The sequence below is a fragment of the Phaethon lepturus genome, unplaced genomic scaffold, assembly GCF_000687285.1.
Source record: "Phaethon lepturus isolate BGI_N335 unplaced genomic scaffold, ASM68728v1 scaffold11552, whole genome shotgun sequence".
Classification (NCBI taxonomy): Eukaryota; Metazoa; Chordata; class Aves; order Phaethontiformes; family Phaethontidae; genus Phaethon; species Phaethon lepturus.
Genome location: NW_010525565.1, coordinates 1 through 20,493, shown reverse-complemented (window position 1 = coordinate 20,493; position 20,493 = coordinate 1). Strand labels below are relative to the sequence as shown.

The following is a 20,493-nucleotide window of genomic DNA, read 5'->3' as shown; positions in this document are numbered from 1 at the left end:
GCTCTAATGCATACAAAATATTTGACATTTTAAAAATCTAAAGCCAGGCAATCAAAATTACCCACTGCAGAGCTGGAATCAGCAGCAAATTTATGCTTTGTTGATGTGATGGAACCTTTTCTCTAAGGTACTTAGAAATCTTTATAAAGCTACAATTTCAGACTAAACATTAGTCTTATTTGCATATAAAATATTATCTTTCAGAATTCACATTCTCCTGAACATATCCCCAGAAGCTGCATAGGATTTTCACTTTGGAACTTAGTAAGCTGATCCATCTGATCTTCAGAAGTCTAACTTAGAAATATCACACAACAATTTTAAGTGCATTGAGGGTGCAAGTATCTCCTTTTGCTATTTAACATTGTACATTTTGGTTGACTAGGACATTGTTTGAAAACACAGAATACACTCAGGTCAATCTGATTTAATTTAACACATAATTTCAGCTAGAAACCTACAGTAGCCTGGTTAAATATGAGAGTTTTAGGCCTGAAATAATGCTGATGACTGCATAAAGATGATCACATTTAGGTTCAAAGCTTGTTTCAGTTCTTGTACATCTGCTTTAACAAAGCCATCTGCAAGCAGTTGCAGTTAAGACTGTATAGACAGTAGGGTATATTTCAATACTTAGTGACAAATTGTTTTTAAACAGTAATTTCTGTAACATGGCTACAAGAGAAAGTTTTAAGCAAGACTGATTATCACACCTCTTGGATAGTCTGGTTATTTTCCCATTTTAAAAAAGTGTTTTAATTCACACCGAGCAGTTAAATTTTTAATTTTCAGTTTCTTTGAACATTTTGCTCAGCTGTTCAACTAGTGCTACAAGCTCAGGGTTTCCCCCAAGTGATTCAATTTGTTTATAGGCTTCAGATTCGAGCTCTTTCAATGTATTCCGAGTGTACTCAAAGGAACCCACATTTTCAAGGTAATGTACACAGTATTTTTTTATATCTATGTTCTCTGTCCTTTGACGTAAAATGTTTTGCACCTGAGTACTTTCAGGTCTTGACCAAATTGCATGAATTGTTGGAAATGAGAACTTGCCCTCAGTTAAGTCTTCACAAAAACTCTTGTTTTCACTATATTCTTTGGAGTGCAAGTTGGCATAGTCATCTCTTATTTGGAAGAAGAGGCCAAGTGTGTTAAGAAGTGGCTTTAAGTCTTTTTTATAATTTGAGAAGAGCTGCATGAGGCCTACAGCTAATCCAAAGAGACCACCTGTCTTTTGCAGTACCATAGCTTTATATTCAGCTTCCGTAGGACAGGTGTAAGTATCCCTCCAGTAAATATCCAAGCCTTGACCTTTATGGAGTTCCAGAAGTTGACGGGTAAAAACTTTAACAGCATCTGGATGATCAAGGGTTAAAACCTTTTCTAAGCCAAGGAAATACACATAATTAGCACAGTTGATTACAGATGGAATTCCATAGATAGTGTGTGCCACTGGAAAGCCCCGTCGTAGCTTTGAGTTATCTTCAATATCATCCACAAGCAGGCTTGCATTGTGCAACATCTCTGTCACTTCAATGATAACCTATTACAAGAAGAAAAAAATTATTAAGTCTCCCATTGTAATTTAACCTCCAGTTTTGCAAGACCTTATTTAAAATGGATAAGGTTTTAAAGAATATTATCTACCACTGAGGTTCCCCTTTAGACCACTCACTTAATCTATATTAATATAGATTTACGATTCTCCTCATCAGCCAGTTTGCTGCAAGTCCTGTATCATGTGGTCTGTCTTGTGTAATGTGTTCAAAGTGAACTTACTCCCTGGAGTGTTTCCACTTGCATACTCCTCTTCATTGTTGCAACAGTTCTAAAATATGCCATTGGCTAGAAGTCATGCTGTAACTATTATTAGAAACAGGATAGAGGAAAAGCAAAGCAACACAATGTGACAAGTTTAGATTCACTAACCTGAGATCTCCCACGGTCAGTTCTTGAGTGTGTCAGGTGTCATCTGTTAACACATTTGTCTTGTAAATCTTGTTTTGATAAGTGGAGAGAGTTCATCTGTCTTTCCCCACATTTTGTGTAGTTATCTTCAGTATTGAGCTCTTAAAGGACAGACTATTCTCTCCAAAACATCACTTGGAAAATTCTTGGCAGAAAGGCAACAGCTACAACTTCTTTCGGGAAGCTTCCTACACACTTACTACTTGTTACCAAAATCATACACCACCTGAGGTATGCAATAAGCTGTTCCAAACATCAAGCTTGTAGCTAACTAAATTTGACTAAAAGGGAACTGTAACAATTCCAAAGCTCAATTCCAACTCAACAAGAAATTAAGAGTTTTAACACTATATACTTTTGTTATTGCACAGCTGCTACGCAAGGAACAGGTATATTCAGCACCTGCTTAAAAGGAAATAAATTTAAGCATGTAAGACTGCATACTGTATAACCTCACTGCAAAACACGTCTGATTAAGATATGATTTTAAAGCTAATGAACCAATTACACTTGCTAGCTACAAACATTGCACTCAGTCAACATTCATCAAAACAACTGCTTCTAAAAAATATTAAGGCCACCATTAAATAGCTGCAAGTACCTAGTATGGTCCTATTTGGAGGGTGCTGTAGGAAAAAAGTAAATAGGGATTTTGCTGCAAGCATTTTCTTGAGCAGCAAGTCACCTAGTGTTCAGTGACCACTGTCCCAAAGATTAAAACCCAAAACACAGCAAGCTAATTGTCTGTGCAAGATGCAACTGCAAGAACAACCTACTTAGGAAGCCCTAATGACTCATCTGCCAGTTAGAAGTGAGCCCTACTTTGACCTGTGAAGATATGTTGCTGCCCATTGACTTTAAATCAGAGGATAGAGTACTTATTGAAAGTAATTTCGCATACCTATTTGTCTGAATATTCTTTTAGTCCATTATGTCATTCTCAGTACTATCAGGAAGGTTACCCTGTATTCTGTGAACTCCTCAGATAAGACTATTCTAGCATTTCTCTTGCTAACTTATTTCATATCGCTGTCAGTTTCATGAACTTTTGCAGCTTCTAGTGCTTCATGACTTCGTGTGTCTGAATTAAGTTATCTTGTGAACTTAAGAAAATACAGTGTCAAAAATGCCTCAAAGTTGAAAGTAAGGAGTGAAAAAGTTTAGACAGCAGAAAAAGCTTGTTTTAGAAGACATCAGGAAGTAGCCTGATGAAATGAAGAGACTCCTTTTCATAATGAAAACTGAAGAACCAATCCTGAGTGTTAGGCTTAGGTTGTAAGAAAGCATATCTAATCAGTAGCTGCAGCACTATAACTCCAACACACAGATTTATATCTCCTTACCTGCAACAGCTTTAGAATTTGCTTGGCCCTGTACTAGGCCATTTCAGTGCTTTCTCAGAAGAAAGTTCATCTGACAAACCCACTGTTCTCTAATTCAACAAGCTGAAGTGTCTCAGTGCAGCATCAGGTGAGTACTAGAGATGCAGTAAGTGGGGAAAAAACGTGACCACTTCGCTGGGAAAAGTGAAATGGTGGCAGCCAACAGTAAAAATCAACTACCAATGAACGGTATCCTCAACCTTATTCATCTAAATAAACTACATGAAGACAAATGATCTGAGGTAAAAAAATGTCCTATAAAGAGTGCCAGAATTCAGATTATTAATAGAAGAAATACAAATAGCTGGAAGGGAATCAGGCTGATAGACAACTGGGACATCTTAAGATTATGAAAGACATCAAAAAGATGACTACAGGTGGTCCTGCAGACCTCAACAACTTTAAGTTATTAAAATTAGTACAAGTATGCACAAAAGCACTAATAATTGTGGCAGGATGCAGATTAAAAGGTAACAGGGTCTTGTTTTTGTCCTCAAATGACCTTGTCCTGGTTTCAGCTGGGAAAAGAGTTAATTTTCTTCATAGAAGCTAGTCTAAGGCTATGTTTTGGATTTGGGATGAGAAAATATTGATAACATCCTGATGTTTTCAGTTGTTGCTAAGCAATCAAGGACTGGCCAGCTTCTCATGCTGCCCCACCAACATGAAGGCTGGGGGTGCACGGGAAGCTGGGATAGGACACAGCCAGTACAGCTGACCCAAACTGGCCAAAGGGATATTCCATACCATATGATATCATGCTTGGTATATAAAGCTAGGGCAAAGAACAAGGAAGGGGTGGGGGTTCAGAATTAAGGCATCTGTATTCCCAAGAAACCATTACGTGTGATGGAGCCCTGCTTTCCTAGAGATGGCTGAACACCTGCCTGCCAATGAGCAGCACTGAATGAATTCCTTGTTTTGCTTTGCCTGCATGCACGGCTTTTGCTTTACCTGTTAAACTGTCTTTATCTCAACCCATGAGTTTTCTCACTTTCACACTTTCGATTCTCTCCCCCATCCTACCATGGGGGAGTGAGCAAGCAGCTGTGTGGGGCTTAGTTGCCAGCTGGGGTTAAGCCATGACAGACCTGAAGAATAAAAATGTTAAAAGTTCTACGGCAAACAGCATAAGTGGTAAAGGAAACATTAAAGCACCAGTTTTCTTCATGAAGATAACCAGAACAGGTGGTCTAAATTTTCAATAACAGTTACATGATTATCAGTCCAAAAGTGACAAGTAGAACTAGTAACTTCTGTTCACAGAGGCACTGCAGCTTTAGTTTACTATAGTACATGGAAGAAGATGGACCTCCACTGTCACAGGTGCTCAGCAAAAGGTCAAGAGGCAACAGTCAGACTGCAGCATAAGAAATCCCGATTAGGCAGAATAGAAGAGTTTGTTGTCATGAAAGGGGTTCCACTTGGGAAAGCAAACCCAGAGAAGCTGCAGAATTGAAAATCTGAGGATGTAGAAACTCAGTAAGGCCCCCAGAAGCCTAAAGTAGCTATGGAGCAAGTCATGCTTTAAGCAGGGCATTGTCCTGGGTAACTTCCAGAGGCTCCTTCCAGTTTGAATTCTGATCTCTGATATTAGACTAAACCCATGCATACAATACACAGGTTACTATTACTTTTATTTGGATATATAGCTGAACACATAGAGGGTAAGAAGTATCTAGCTGGGAGCCAGAATAAATCTGACTAAAAAGTTATATAGACAGGTTGGAAAATAGGTTACTAGATGATGAATACAGCCTCTTTGTTCATTGTTTAAATCACACCATTTTGCTACTTGAAGACTATGAAGTGTCACTCTTAAGCCACCCTAAAGAAGACCCCTTCACAAACTCTAAAGGTACTTCTGCCTAAAATGAATGAAATAAACACTTACCCAGCTGGTCCCTAGTTAAAAAGTGTAATTTGTTATTTTAATTCCTTACATTGTCTTGGATACAGAGAATCTTCTGCACCCTCAATATGCAGTTTGACAACACTGTTGTCTAACCAAGAGGGTAATTTTTCATTTGACAAGCCACAGTGTTAAATACACAGACATACATCTTGCACAGATTTGTCCAACAGAAAAGCAAAAGGAAAGGAGAATTCCTAGTCTAATGCTAGACTATTAGGCTACTCTATTAGGGAATAAGGACTCCAGACTATGTGATAAGGTGACCAGTTTTAGGTCCAGCACAAAAAGTCGTCTATAAAGTTGATTTAACTGCTGTCTTTGACATTCTTGTATCAAAACTGTAAGATTTTATTTTTGTTACAGTTTAACCCTAGTTAGTAACCAAGCCCCACAGAGCCGCTCACTCACCCTACCTCCCCCAGTGGGATAGGTGAAAGAAACAGGAGGGCAAAAGTAAGAAAGGTTGTGGGTCAAGATAAGAACAGTTTAATGTTTTAAACACTATTAGAATAATAATGGAAAACAAGAGAGAAACAAAACCCAGGAAAAACAGGTGATGCAACTGCTTACCACCCATCCACTGACACTCAGACAGTCCCTGAGCAGCAATCGCTGCCCCCACAGCCAACTCCCCCCAGTTTATATACTGAGCATAACATTATATGGTAGGGAATATCCTTTTGGCCAGTTTGGGTCAGCTGTCCTGGCTGTGCCTCCTCCCCGCTTCTTGTGCACCTCCTCACTGGCAGAGCATGGGAAGCTGAAAAGTCCTTGACTTAGTATAAATGCTGCTGAGCGACGACTAAAACATCAGTGTGTTATCCCATTATTCTCATGCTAAATCCAAACCACAGCACTATAGGAGGAAAATTAACTCTCGCCCAGGTGAAACTAGGACAATTTTCAATCATTATATTTGTGTAGTTTACAAGGTAACTGTCTAGCTTCTTTCATAAGTCATTGCAAACTCAGTGTTAATATCTAAGTTATGTTAGGTGGGTAACAATGCTTAAAAATTTGAGCACACTTGGAAAGAAGTAACTGTTCTACATAAGACCAATTAAGGAAGTAATTTCTTTAGTGTTATATCACAGTTAAAGCTTTGCACTGAAGTAATTTTCCTGGAAGTTTACTTTAATATATTCAGAAACTAGTGCATTTTGGATTTCTGATCATTTATGCTACGTAAGAGAATAATCTGTAATCAGTAGTCTTTGAAGAAAAGTCACAGCCCTTTAAAAATAATTAGCCAGTACCTGTATTTTATCTTCTGGAACATTCAGCCAGTGATTAAAGGCCTGAGACAGTTTGGTTCTCACTTGCTTACCTACAATAAAAATGTTATAGGCATTTACAATAAAAAATAAAAATCACATAATGTTCATTGTTAGGGACAACAGTTTCTCTTAACAACTATAGCTGATTTGAGACCAGCAAGCTGATCAGTGTGATCACTTGAAAGCAGAATATATCATAGTGTGTCGCTTGTTTCCTCATTGTATAAACACCACATTTATCAGCAACCTCAGTTTTAAACATTTCAGAGTAATATGCAAAGCACATATTTACAGGTTACTGTATTTAGTTTTGGCAGTTTAATTAGTAAAGTGGTCCTGAGTATGTTGGTAACCTGTACAGGTCAGCTTACTACTTCTGAAAACAAGCCCTAGTTTGCCAGCCATGTTGGTTTTGTGCATGTAACAGATTAAGAAGATTCAATTACAATTCATTATTAACTGAAGATACAGATATTTGTTGAATACCTATTTCTCTCCATTTTTAGGTCTTTCTCCTGCAGTACTCTTCACTTGCCTACTGACAATTTGTAAAACAGGAAAGTGACATTTGACATACTTACTAAATATCTCTAACTGAAAATCTGAACATAACATTCTCAAGAGAACTTTCCAAGAATGCAGGCATTTATCTTCTACCCGAAAAGCCTACCTACGAATAATAGGATTTGTTCTGCTTTCACGAAATCTAGTTTGATGGAGCCAAGCAGTCACCCTGTTTCATAGGAACGAAATACAAGATCAAAATCCCAAGTTTATTCTTAAAATAAGCATTAATATTCAATCCAGATACATTTTACATGGAGTTAATTTTGACAGAAGTTAACCTGTATGTCTATAAATTATTGTCAGCTTTCTTTAATAAATTGCTTTAATAAATTTATTTATTAAAGAAATAATAATTTCTTTAATAAATAAAGGAGCAGCTGAGGGAACTGGAGTTGTTCAGTCTGGAGAAGAGGAGGCTGAGGGGAGACCTTATCGCTCTCTACAACTACCTGAAAGGAGGTTGTGGCGACGAGGGTGTTGGCCTCTTCTCCCAAGTAACTAGTGATAGGACAAGAGGAAATGGCTTCAAGTTGCGCCAGGGGAGGTTTAGATTGGATATTAGGAAAAATTTCTTCACTGAGAGGGTGGTCAGGTATTGGAACAGGCTGCCCAGGGAGGTGGTGGAGTCGCCATCTCTGGAAGTGTTCAAGAAACGTGTGGATGTGGCGCTTCAGGACATGGTCTAGGGGACATGGTGGCGCTGGATTAATGGTTGGACTTGATGATCTTGAAGGTCCTTTCCAACCTAGTGTTTCTGTGATTCTGAGTTAGGTGAAAATATTTATTCAGTGTCTACTGATGATCAATATGAAATAGTCACCCCCTACCCACACTGAGACAATGCTGCTCTGAACTTTGAAAAGCTCACCTATGTACAAGATCCTCGAGTAACTGCAGGATGGGTTTAGAAAAACAGCTCTGCATATCTAGCTCACATCAACAAGGCCTTTGGAGAAAGTTCTAAATAAACTTCAAAGCAGTGCAACCTAGGCAGTGGGTTCCATATTACTCATCTCAAGATCTACTGAGAGACATTATGATTCTGCAATATTAGTCCTTGTGTCGATGATGCTATCTTGCCCATAGCACTGAAGAAATTTCAGCATTATGAATGTCTCCCTAAGGCTTCACTATTGCTGTGTGACCAGCACATACAGAACAGAATAATAAAAATTGGTAGATTCACTTGCAGTTATATACCCTGGAGAAACTGGACTGTTGATTTTTGCTTTTTAAGTCACCACCAGGTAAGCAATAGCTTTGTGGTCTGGAGTCTGTAGCAAGGGTGATACCCTTCCTCTCTGGCTCAGAGGGCTTCAATTTTTGTCTCAGTTCTCAAAGATTTTTCACTGCTTCCCATCACCACCACCTTTTGGTTTTCATTAGGAGAGACTAACAAAAAGGCACTTTCTTCCCCAGCAGCTTTGTCCTCTGGCTCTGTCCTGTGTGAAAGGGCACACTTACTTGGACATACACTGTTATTGGCTTGTGTTCTCCATTTTTGTTTTCTATGCTCAGTTTTAAACACTAATAGCGTTCTGCAGGAGGGAAACCATTATTTTGTCTTTCAAACAGGGGAACAGATATTTTAAGCTCCCCATGCCAGGCTTGCCCTCTATCAGGAAAGTACATAGCTGGTTCTAAATTATTTTTTTTAAAATACTGTTTATTTAAAACAATAATTTGCTGACTTAGTTCACTATTTTAACACAGCTAATTTGAGCTCAAATTTAAATAGAAAATTAGAGTAGTACCCAAGAGTTTAAAAACCTCTTATGTTAACTAAGCACCACTACTAATTCAAGTTAGACCCGCTTCTGACACCATACCCTGCAGATACTAAGGATTAAAACACTTCAAACACTCAGACTTCTCCCCTTTTCCCCATGTTGTTAGATCAGATTTCAGCCAGATTGGTTCCCTGATCTGACTCTCTACACTTTTAACCACCAGTACTGCACAAGGGAGGGTCAAAATGCATCAGGGGGCATTTTATTTTAAAATAATTGCATGAGTTAACTGAGGAGAAAAGATTGCTCAAAAATATTGAGAGTAACTGTTACAAACATCTGCCAAACTGTATGGCTTGCCAGTTAAGTATTAACAAATATTTCAGTACACCCATAAAGAAAACTACTCAGAGATAATATCACATTAGGAAAGTGTACCTTATCTACAGCTGTTTATTCACTTCTGAATTACACTGATACAACACCTACTTTTTTACATTAGGCAGCTAATTCTGTTTTTCTGAATGTGTTTCCTAGAAAATATGCTTCTGGAATGCTGGATGTTCAGCAACAGGTGTTATTTTATCATGAGGAATATAACTAGTAGCACACACTCTAAATGGATTATTAACATGCACAGTGGATTTATCCACTTCGGTTCCTTAGTACAGACAGCATCTGAATTATTAGACCCATCTACCTTGACTAGCAAGGCTGTCTAGACACTGACTATTCAAGGAAAAGCCACTATCTGTGGTTTCACTTCACTATAGCAAAACATTCATCTTCCCTTTTACAGGTGCAGATTTGCTTGTGTGAGCCCCTTTAAAAGAAAACAGTATTTATGTAACAATAATGTTATCTTATTCTGAAGTCAATCCTACCCAGTCGATGTGCTATTACAGCAATTTTCTGTATGCATATTTTATGCCTACAACCATGCTATGATGGCAAAAGACCAAACCCCTCTAATACTGGTCTCAATGCAGAAGCCTCCATTCCTTGCCGCACCTCTCCTCCAAACTAGACAAGACAACAATCCAGGGACACTAGGACAAAATTAAAAGGAGTAAAACTTAACACTAGCAGAATTATCCAGTTTCTTCACTGTCACATGTCACTGCTCTGTTAATTATTCTACACAGGCTATTATAAAACTGAAGAATATAGAGGTCTAACTTTCAAAATTAGCAGCTCTACCCACTCTGTAGAGCTGTAACAGACATTACTGTACCAAGCTTTTATCAAAGTTATGCTAAATGCATTCAGTTTAATCTGCTTAAGATCCAATATTACCCAAACCAAACAGCAACAATGGGAAGCTTTTCTCCTTAGTAATGTTGGGTGGAAAAGGTAAGAAAAAATATTCAGAACATAACAGATTCACTCTGATGAAATTCCTTCTACAAGGATTCTGTAAAATCCTTATCCTTGAAACAAAGATCAAGTTAGATTTAAGATGTTGTACTGACAACAATCCCTCCCACCTCTTCAGACAGATGAGATGCTTCTCTTTTAGAGGAAAAAGAAAAAAGTCAGCCTGAGTTGCTCTCCATATACACAGTTGTTCTTGTGACAGGGTACAGACCCAAAATCCACAGACTTCCAGCTATGGATAGGCTCCTGATTAGTATTTCTTCTCTCTTATTGCATTGAACTGACCACAAGCCATGCTCTTAAGGTAGCACCTCACTTACAGTGAGGGTACATAAAAGGGCTAGGACAGCATGGGAAAGAGCAGAGGGACTATTAACCTAGCCCTCATTAGAGCCTTACTAAGCTAATCAACTCATTACCCCAGCAGAAAACTGTCTGCTTTTTACTAGGTTAGCTTTCTGCCAGCTTTATGTACTGAGTCAGCTTATGAAGCAGGTCTGCCAGAGTTCGTACAGGGCAAGCAGCAGATGCTGAGAGCCAGGGGAAGGGGGCATTGCCCTTTGGAGTAAGCAAGCTATTATATTACCTCAACTATATTGTATGCTTACATGTTTAGCTCTGTCCTCTCGTGGATTAGGGCTAAATGGATAAATTCCCCAAGCAGACCTCCCCACACAGCCTACAAGACACTACAACAAGTATAAGTGCACTGCAGGAAAACAACCAAAGAGAACAGGCCTATACACTTTTAAACCTGGGCGGCCATGTTGACAAATTAAGGTCACTGTTAACTTGTCTAGCTTAACTCCCTTGTTCAAAACAGTGTTAACTAACTAGTCCAGGGTTGTGATCCTGATTTTTGCCTTGCTCCTTCTTCTCAGGATCCTGAATGCTATCATCCCATTGTCACTGCAGCCAAGGTTGCCCCAGTCTCCACATCCTAACCAAATCTTTCTTGTTTCTGTGTGAGGTCCAGCATAATGCCTGCCTTCACCAGCTCCTTGATCACCTGTGTTAGCCAGCAGTCATCAATGCACTCCAGAAGCCTCCTGGACTGCCTGTGCTCTGCTGTGTTGCTTTTTCTACCAGATACTGAGGTAGCTGAAGTCTCATGAGGACCAGTGCCTGTAAATATGAGGCATCTTCCAACTGTCCAAAGGCCTCATCTACTTCTTGCTCAGGTGGTCTATAGCAAAGACTCACTATAGTGTCACCCCTATTGATCTGCCCTCTAATCTTAACCCATAAGCTCTCAACAGGCTTATCTGACTGAAGGCAGAGCTCCACACAGTTCAGCTGCTCTTTCACATAAAAGGCAAGTCCCGCTCCTTGCTATGCCAGACTGCCTTCCTAGGCAGTCCATATCCATCCATTGCAGCACTCCAGCTGTGCAAGCTATCCCACATCAAATATCCCAATAAAACTGTAGCTCTGCAACTGCATGTAGGCCTCTAACTCCTGTTTATTCCCCATGCTGTATGCATTTGTGTAGAGGCACTTCAGAGAGGCACTCAGTCCTGCAGATTCCCCACAAAAAGTGACAGCTTCTGCCATCATGTTGTTCTGTTCATACTTCCTTGTTTGAGTGCATATGCTTGGGATGGGCTGCCTCAGCTCTGCTCTGTTGATTACAAGGTGTCTCTTGTCCACATCAGCCTCCACCCTTTGCTTGCACATTCACTGTTCACTTGGTTGTGAAGTCATTCCCCTCTATTGTAATTTCTAGTTTAAGTCCCTTCTCACCAGGTTGCTCAATCTGTTGGAAAAGACACTTTTGCCCTGACTTGGGTAGGTGGATGCTATCTCCTCTTGGTAGTCCTTGATCTATTAAGGGAGTCCCATGGTCATAAAAGCCAAATCTCTGCTATCAATGTCACCTGTGCAACTAAATAGTTGTTGACAGGCAGGATCTGTCTGTTCCTCTTGATGGTGAGAGGAACAGCGTTGAGTATCATGGAGAAAAGCCACCTGTCTTCCTGTGCCCTTGGTCCTCATTCCAAAAGCCACATAGTCATGCTTGATAAGCTCCAGGCATCCCCTTGCTATATCCACTAGTGCTCAAGTGGAAGAGTTGCAAAGTTTAGTCTGAGGGTGAAACACAGCTTGGCAGTCCCTCCCTAACATCCCTAATCAGAGCTACCCAGAAGCAGCAAATCTCCTTAAGACAGCAGTTCAGATGGAAGCCTCTGTCCCCTGCAGGAGTCACTCCCCACTACTATCACTTCCTGCTGTCACCGGGTGCTGGTCTGATGCTTTGTTGTATACAGAGCTTCCAGTGCACTGAAATTGCTTGGCACTTGCACATCTGCTCAAGGAAGAGGACTCTTTCTCCTGGCGCTAGGAGCCATCAGCTCCCCTCCTTCACCATTGCAGGAGTATCCATTTCCCCACCTGACATGCAGGTTGTTCAGGCCCCTCCTTCAATACACTTGGGGGTTTCAGGCTCTTGAACCTGAAGGGTCTTGCTCTTTTTTTTTTATTTCTGATGCTGTGCAGCCTGCTGACTCCCTTCAACTGCTCCTTTGCTTAGTGACAAACGTTTTCCACCACTGCACAGCTTTTAGGGGCAAGGACATCACTTTCTTCTGGCCCAGTGGGGGCCCAGGCATCCCTGCAGCTCAGAAGCTGGACAGCCTCCCTCAGGAACCTGGTACAAGTTAAGGCCTCTGATGTGCCAGTGGTGGGGATCATGCCCTGTGGTGCTTACCTCCTTCGCCAAGCTGGTCAAGTTCAACAGCCCAGCAGAAAAAGCTGAAAACCAAAAGCCAGTCTTGATTGTTTAGCAAGCTAAACAAGCACAGGAAAGACTGCAGCCAAGATCAGAGCAATGCACATGAAAAGAAAGATGTACAGTCATGAATGGGATCAGAATCTACCCCTTTCAATAGTAAGCTGTTGACCACATCAGTTTTACTGCAACTGAAACTCCATATACTCCTCAGTGCTGCAAAAACAGCTACTGCTGTTAACTCAGCCACTTGGATATAAAAGATTCATCATCTGTGTGAATCAGGCCATTTTTGAGACAAACCACATTGGAATTTGTGAAAGTTAATTCTGTTTATTGTACTTTGTTCACAAGACTAAAGGACAGAATACTAGATTAAGCAGAACACCACCATAAACTAGCATAGCAATGTTCTACTATAATGAGATTTTACAGGAAAAGTTACTGGTTTAGAGCATACCTTCTCCCAAGCACTAAATCCTGCTAGTGAAGGAATAAGCATCAATTATCACACTAGCAGTTAAAATAGCAACATAGCAAAAAAACCTTAAGCCTAGCTGTTTCTCTGTCCTAGCACCATTGAAGTCAAAGAAATAGACACACTTAGTTTACTAAGTATCACTCCCAAACTGTTACCATTAGAAGTTCCATTTAAATAATGGGAAGCAGACTAATCAACTTCTTGTATTGAGGGATTAATCCTCAGTTATAAAAATTTGTGTTCTTACACTACAGACAATATTAGCAGGCACATTTTTTTCCAAACCACCTTGATACTATTACACAATCCCCTTTTACGTAAACAAAGTTTGATATGTATCTAAATTCATTCAAGTTCTCATTGGTTACTAAACCATTTGAAGACTTTGTTTTTTAACTAGTCTTAAAAGGTAAGTAACTGGACTACCGTAGGGCCATAAAGGTACATATTTTATTGATACTACCTAATTATCTGATTATCAGGCTGACAACTGGCAGAAGTTAAGACACAGGAAAATTCTGCCAGAAGCATAAAGAGGATGGAATGAAACTGCCTCTTTCAGCAAGAGCTTGTTAGATTAGCTCAGGCATCTCATTTGGGCTCCACCCTAATTATGAACAGCTAGCATGCACCCAATTTTTGCCCACTCACCAAGCACCGGTGCTCATACTGATTCCAAGGTTCACACAAGTATCTGGCTCCTACTGATCTGTGCTTGGCGTAGCTGACTTTGGGGAAAGCCACAGTGTTTCAAAACCCATAAACATCCAGCTACCTGACTGTGAACCCTCACTGCTTCACCTGTTACTTTTACCTGCCTAGTATAACAGAAGTCTTCGCTTTTGAATCACACTACCATTTCTGCATAGAAAGAAGTGTACCTTGTCTCTCACCTTCTCCAAAACAAACTAAATCAACAAGAGATCAACATGTTAAAGTGGACAATCAGATTTATGATACTTTAGCAGGATAGGCTATAAAATGCTCGCACTGTCAATAAGTATAACATTATAATATATCAGTATAGAATGATGAGGGTTGAACTCAGTCACAACAAAGTATAGGAATTTAGCCACAGGAGTCAAGGTGGGAAGGTTAAATGTATATCCTAGATGCATCATTTAAAGTGGAAGATAGCTGAAGAAGTATTAGTCAAGCACTTTTGCCTAGCGAAGCTTTTTTTGGTGCTTTTTGTCTGTTGTGTATTTCCTTCTAGGAAGCTGAGGGGTTTTTTGCTGGTATCTAACACACCTTAAAAATAATTAGCAGCTAAACATGCAAAGGTGTTAGTATATGCCTTGGTTATATGGGATAAGCTAACAAAATAAAAAGCACATTTAAAGATGGTCTTGGAAGAAAGTAACTTTCTTCAGGACCAGCTCCTAGAAGGCTCTCTGGAATATCATAGACTCATTCTCAAGGTAGTTCTCTAGCAAAACCACCACCCAGTTCAGCACACCCAACTGGAATATATTGTGGGGAAATGGGAAAGAAGCTTTCTGGCATTAAAAAGGCTTGTTACTGCCAAATCCTTTCCTTTTCTTATTTTTCAGCTCAAGTAGTTCTAACTGCCAAGTCAAATAAAAAATCACTAATGTAGACAAGACAATCCTGGATATTTGTAGAGATTAATAATGAAATTCATTATACAAAGGTATAATGAATTAAGACCCACCCTGCTGATACACAAGTCTTCCTTCAGATGCACAAAAGCCACTTAGTACTGTGCCTGTGATTCATTATGCTACTGCCTAGACAGTAGATAGATATAATTTTGGTCAGAATTATTTTCTTTAATATCTACAATATTTTGTATCCTCCTTAACTCCACCAGTATGCAATAAGCTGGACAGAAGGCAATCCTGCAATAGTCCCAGTGACAAAGTCATTCTGCCACTACCTTTACAAACTTAAGTCACTTTGATAGCTTGTATGGTCTTCCTTACACTTTAGGTGTACACGTAAAAGCCACAGCAAACAATCTGCTTAGTCAAAGAGGCTTCCGAGAGGCATATCCATACACTAGTTCTCCACCAAACCGCCTCCTGAATTCTGCTAAAATGGGTACTGTTCTAGACTGAAAACTTCATCTTAATGTGCTGCTAGTGACCTGATACCACACAAGGACTGGTTGATTGTCTGGCAAGTGAGGCAATCCACAGACAAAGTTGCCCATATGAATACCCAGCTCTACACATCAGAGAGAAGAAATTATACAAAAGCAGCAGGCTATTAAAAAAAACCACATACACAACACAAAAACCCCCAAACCAAACCAAAACCACAATCCATTGAGTCCAGCACAGCAAGCAGATAAACTGAGGGCTGATGATGTTTTGTTCTTTAAGAACGGGATCAAGCTGGAGCAGAATCACTTACCTTACTAATTATTCATATTTATGTAAGTCATTAATTAATGTAACTTTCTATAAAAAGATAAATCAGGCAAGAACTAGACATAGGTATTACCTTAAGTGCATTAGCTCTGGTTGTTTCATTCATATGTTAATACACATGATGCAGTAGTGCTAGGCATGGGGACAAGGGAGAGGAAGGCGGCAAGGGAAAGAAATCAAATAACAACAAAAACCCACAAAGCCTTTGTTTACAAGTATTTGCCCTTATCGGTTTTAAAAAGTAGTAAGTCAGCTACCCTGAATGGAGAGCTGAGTAACTGAAATACTACTTACACTGCTGAGAGACTCAAGAGCTTTTGTACCAATCTCACCAAAAAGGTGGTTCTACAAAGAGGAAAAAAGAACAAATACTGAAAAGTTTTACTTTTAATTACTCTTAAATCCTCAAATCAAGAATGGATAAACTTCTTGGCTTATACTTCCCGACACAAAAGTCGCTATAAAAACTATTTTGAAATTTAAAAACAACACAGTACAACAAAACTTGCCTGGTAGTTGAAGTAAATACTGGTATGGCTCTAGGATTCTTTTAGATGTTTCATCCATCCCATCCATTTCTTTATTTCATAAGAGGTAGTTCACTGTTAAAGAAAGTGTCATTAACACTATGTAGATCAAAAGTTAGGGAAGCAAAAAATAGATGTACACAATAAAAAGTCAGTTGACTTTAAGGTTAGGTACAAATACTCCAATTTTGAACATGACACCTTCAGTTAATACTACCTTCAATACATAGAAAAGTTTTCCAGATGTCACTTGCAAAAAAACAAGCATACGTATTAAATACAGTTTTCTTTGATTATTCATGAATAGTTTAAATCAACTCCTAGACTTTGCTCTTTTATATGCATTAGAGGGCTTAGATAATAGAGAAGTATTTAAAACATTAACATTCACAACAATGAAGCTCCACTGCAAGTCTTTAGAGAAGACGCTCAGCACACACAAAACCTCATATGACTAATGTGATTAGACCTCCCTAAATACTTTCCCTATATAAAAGTGGAGATGCCCAAGAACAGAAAATATACCCAATACTGAGGCAATTTAAACAACTTGAACTCTAGCTTCAGCCTTCTGAATAGAATTCTTCAGTCCTGTTTTACAAGGCAAACCAGGAATATACCATTTTCTCACCTCTGTTTAAGCATACAGACATCTTTACACACTTTCCCATATACGATATACATCATAGACTTACGATAAATCTTTTAGGATCCATTCCTTACATAATCAATAGAAAAGTTTTGAGCTATGTTTCAGTCCATGTACCTTTTGTCATCTCTATCTGACTTTTTTTTCCCCCCCCAAAGTGTTTTCTATGATAGATTTTCTGTCCTTTCACCTCTAGCCTTCCTTGCTGCACTGCAGATGCAGCAGCTCAAAACAATTCTTCTAATGTCATTTTAAGACAGGAACTGCAGCAGTAGCATAAAGACTCATGCTACTTCAGCGTCATTTCTCAGCTACTTTGCAGCATCCTGGAAAGGATGTACTTTTTTCCCCTGGAGCAACTGAACAGTTATATAAATTATCCATAAAAATGACTATTTTAAAGTGATATTTATAAGTACGGACTGATGCATTTTTAAAATGTAGATACATTAAGGGGAGTGGTTAATATGAGAGGAATAAGCTATACTCGACACTTGCTCAAAATAGTTCACCAATACTTTCCCACAAAAAAGGCAAAAGATCAGCATTAAGATCACTTTCCTCTTAAGCTACCTGGACAAACTAGTATTTCTCAACAGTCATGATCTTCCCCTTTCAGTAGGGCTCAATCAGTTCCTGTCTACTCCCATTCCCACCCTCCACACCTGTAACCATTTGCAGCAGTCCAAACTTGGGACCTGATCTGCATTAATAACTATTTGTTAATCAAATCTATCAGCTCTTCAGGGGCAAGAAAGGCTATTTAAGCAAACACAGTTACCAACAAAATACTTGTAAGACTGCACCTTCTGAGAAAGCTTTGCATAGTTTCTCAGCAGTAATGTCACAATAAGCAGTACAGCATTTCCAACCTATACCTTGGTGTGCCAGCACAACTAGCGGTCAGGACACACAGACATCTAAATCAGATTTGACACCCTCAACTCCCTATTTTGTTTTCGGCTTGTTGGTATAACTGAAGGGATAGGAACTGCTTCTAAGCCAGCACTGCCACTGAGCGTCAGCTGTCAAACTATATCCTTACATATCAAGGGTAAGTCTCAAAGGACTTCAGTGAGGAAGTGAAATCAAAGAGATTATCACAGTCCACCCCCAGATGTTTTAAGCAGAAAGAAGCTGGTGGAGTTGGATATAAGATGACACTGTCAACTTAACAACTCTCCTGTGACTATTATTTGTCAAAAAGCCACACAGATGGTTTAGAACTGAAAGTACCTAGCTATCCAGCAGAGCTGGGAAGAGACGTTATGGCCGAAATTACTGCTCTGTAAAAGTTTCTGCTTAAAAGTAAATCTTAAAGTTCTTCCTCTTCCCTCACGGAATTAGGAGGTTTCTTGCCTGTCTGCAGGACACCAAGACAATATTCAGAATTCCCAAATAACTTAAAATGTGCTAGTATTACACAAGATCAAACTAAATCTTTGCATCTTTTGGTGCAAAACTAATAGGAGTCCACCTGAAATGCTGCCTATCAGCAGAAAATTAGTTGGGCATTTCTCCCACAGGTGCCAAGATTTTTTTTTTTTTTTAAATAAGAGGGGAAAAAAGGCTCTAAGAGACAAAGGGTGGATGGTAACTTAGCTTGAATCACTACAGTTAAACTTTTCTACACTGCTATGCTACCTTTAAATGAAGTGATAGGTAGTCTCTGCTAAGGAATAGAGAAACAGTCTGATTATTCATCAAACAACATCAAACATATCTAATACTGCCACCAAAACAAGAACAGTGAGCAGAACCTCTCCCAAACTTAGTACAAAGAAAGGGACACTTGATAAAGAAATATGTAAATGAAGTTGTTTATAAAGGCCTGTAAGCAAGAATACCATTATATGTGACTTGTAATACTACTGCTCTTTGCACAAAGTTACCATATTTGACACACTTGGGAAATGTTTGATGTTAAGGGTTTCCTGCCTATGTGACTGACCAATTTACTATGGAAGTTACACTACTGCAGAAAGTCTTCTTGAAGAAGACATTTAGAGACAAGATCTCAGTCAGCACCTACCAATAAAAAGTAAAATTACCAGGAGTTAAAACAATAAATGAAAGCAAACACAAAGCCTTTTATTAGAGAAAGTGCAAGAATTGACTGCATGTATGCTTATTCAAAAGATTAAAGCAGTTAAGCCCATTTTGCCTTTTACACCAGTACACAGACTTGCTGCATTTCAACTCATGGAGGACTAAGTTATTTCTCCAGTTACTTCTCAGTACCCCCACAAAAGCTTAGAGGACAGGTGTTATGGGCACAAGCCATGCAGTCACAACAGAGAGCTCACAGAGCTGTCTTTTGGACTGCAACAAACCTTATCCCTGATGAGCTCTTTGAAAACACACAAGGCACTCGAATAAGATGGTGACATGGGCTTCCATAAGTTAGAACTACTCTCAAACTATACTTGAAGCTGTAATCTGTGTCTAGGAGCTTTCTAGAGAAGATGCAAGTAGTATTAATTCTAGGTTACATGTGCAAAAAAATCTTCACTTTGAAACTTATATTCTCCCCCTCCTCCAAATTAGGAGGGTATGATCACTGAAATAGTCCAGGTTAAACATACAGTCAGTATTTTAAAAAGCATTATCTCAGTGCCTCCAATCACAGTACAGTTACGCAGAAAATAAAAGGGAACCACCAAAGGAGCAGAGAGCTGTAATGCAAAAGAAACCATCCAGAAAGTTCTTAAATCGGCTCCATCACAGAACTTAGTGCACCGAGACACTAGTTTCATTGTAACCAGTGGGGAAAAAAAAGCAGCCCCAAATAGGGCGACGTAGGAGTGAGAAGGTCTGTTTCGGAAGAAATACACAGAAACTGTTGTGAATGTATATTGTTTCAAAAAGGCTATCAAGGCTCTTAATCCAAACGTAATTTGGACAGGATGCTTGTCACGCCTAGTCCACATTCTCATTCTAATTAGCAGAGTCCTCTCTACAACCCCTCTTAGGTTGATACCGAACAAAACCTTGTATTATTAACCTTGTATTAAGGGCAGGCAGCTTCCCACAGCTGGAGAGTCATACACTTTCCCCGAAAATGCAGCTAAGTAAACACCCCGCTTTCCATAGCTGCAATTTCAACACCAACGCCAGAACACCAAGAACATACAGTTGCTGGAACTGCGCTTAGATTTTAACAGGATTTTCTGATACAATTGAGCACGAATGCTACAGAAGCCAGACAACAACAGGCGGGCGGTCAAAGTCCTCGCACCACGCTGTGACAGCACACTGACGGGATGGGTTTTTAAGCTGCCGGCTGACCCGAGGACAGAAAACGCGTCGGCAAAAACCGTGACTACTTCTGAAACGCTTCTCAGATTAAAATTCACATTTCGCAAAGAACATGAAGTTGTTAGCCTGCTTGCAGATGTCTAACCCCCACCCAAAACATCACATTCAAACCAAAATATTTAGGCTCCATTTTTCGGCGTCCGACATGAGATGTAACCGCGACGGAGGCGGCACAGCC

The 20,493-nt window shown here is 39.5% G+C and overlaps 1 protein-coding gene across 1 annotated transcript; it reads right to left on the bottom strand.

Moving 5' to 3' along the window:
* Positions 1-376: 376 nt before the first annotated feature.
* On the bottom strand, positions 377-16,425 carry GGPS1 (geranylgeranyl diphosphate synthase 1). The gene is made up of 3 exons (XM_010282797.1): positions 16,331-16,425; positions 6,522-6,592; positions 377-1,543 (listed from the first exon to the last, which is right to left on the bottom strand). The coding sequence occupies exons 1-3, from the start codon at positions 16,395-16,397 to the stop codon at positions 782-784; spliced, it is 900 nt and encodes a 299-aa protein (XP_010281099.1). The 5' UTR covers positions 16,398-16,425; the 3' UTR covers positions 377-781.
* Positions 16,426-20,493: the final 4,068 nt, after the last annotated feature.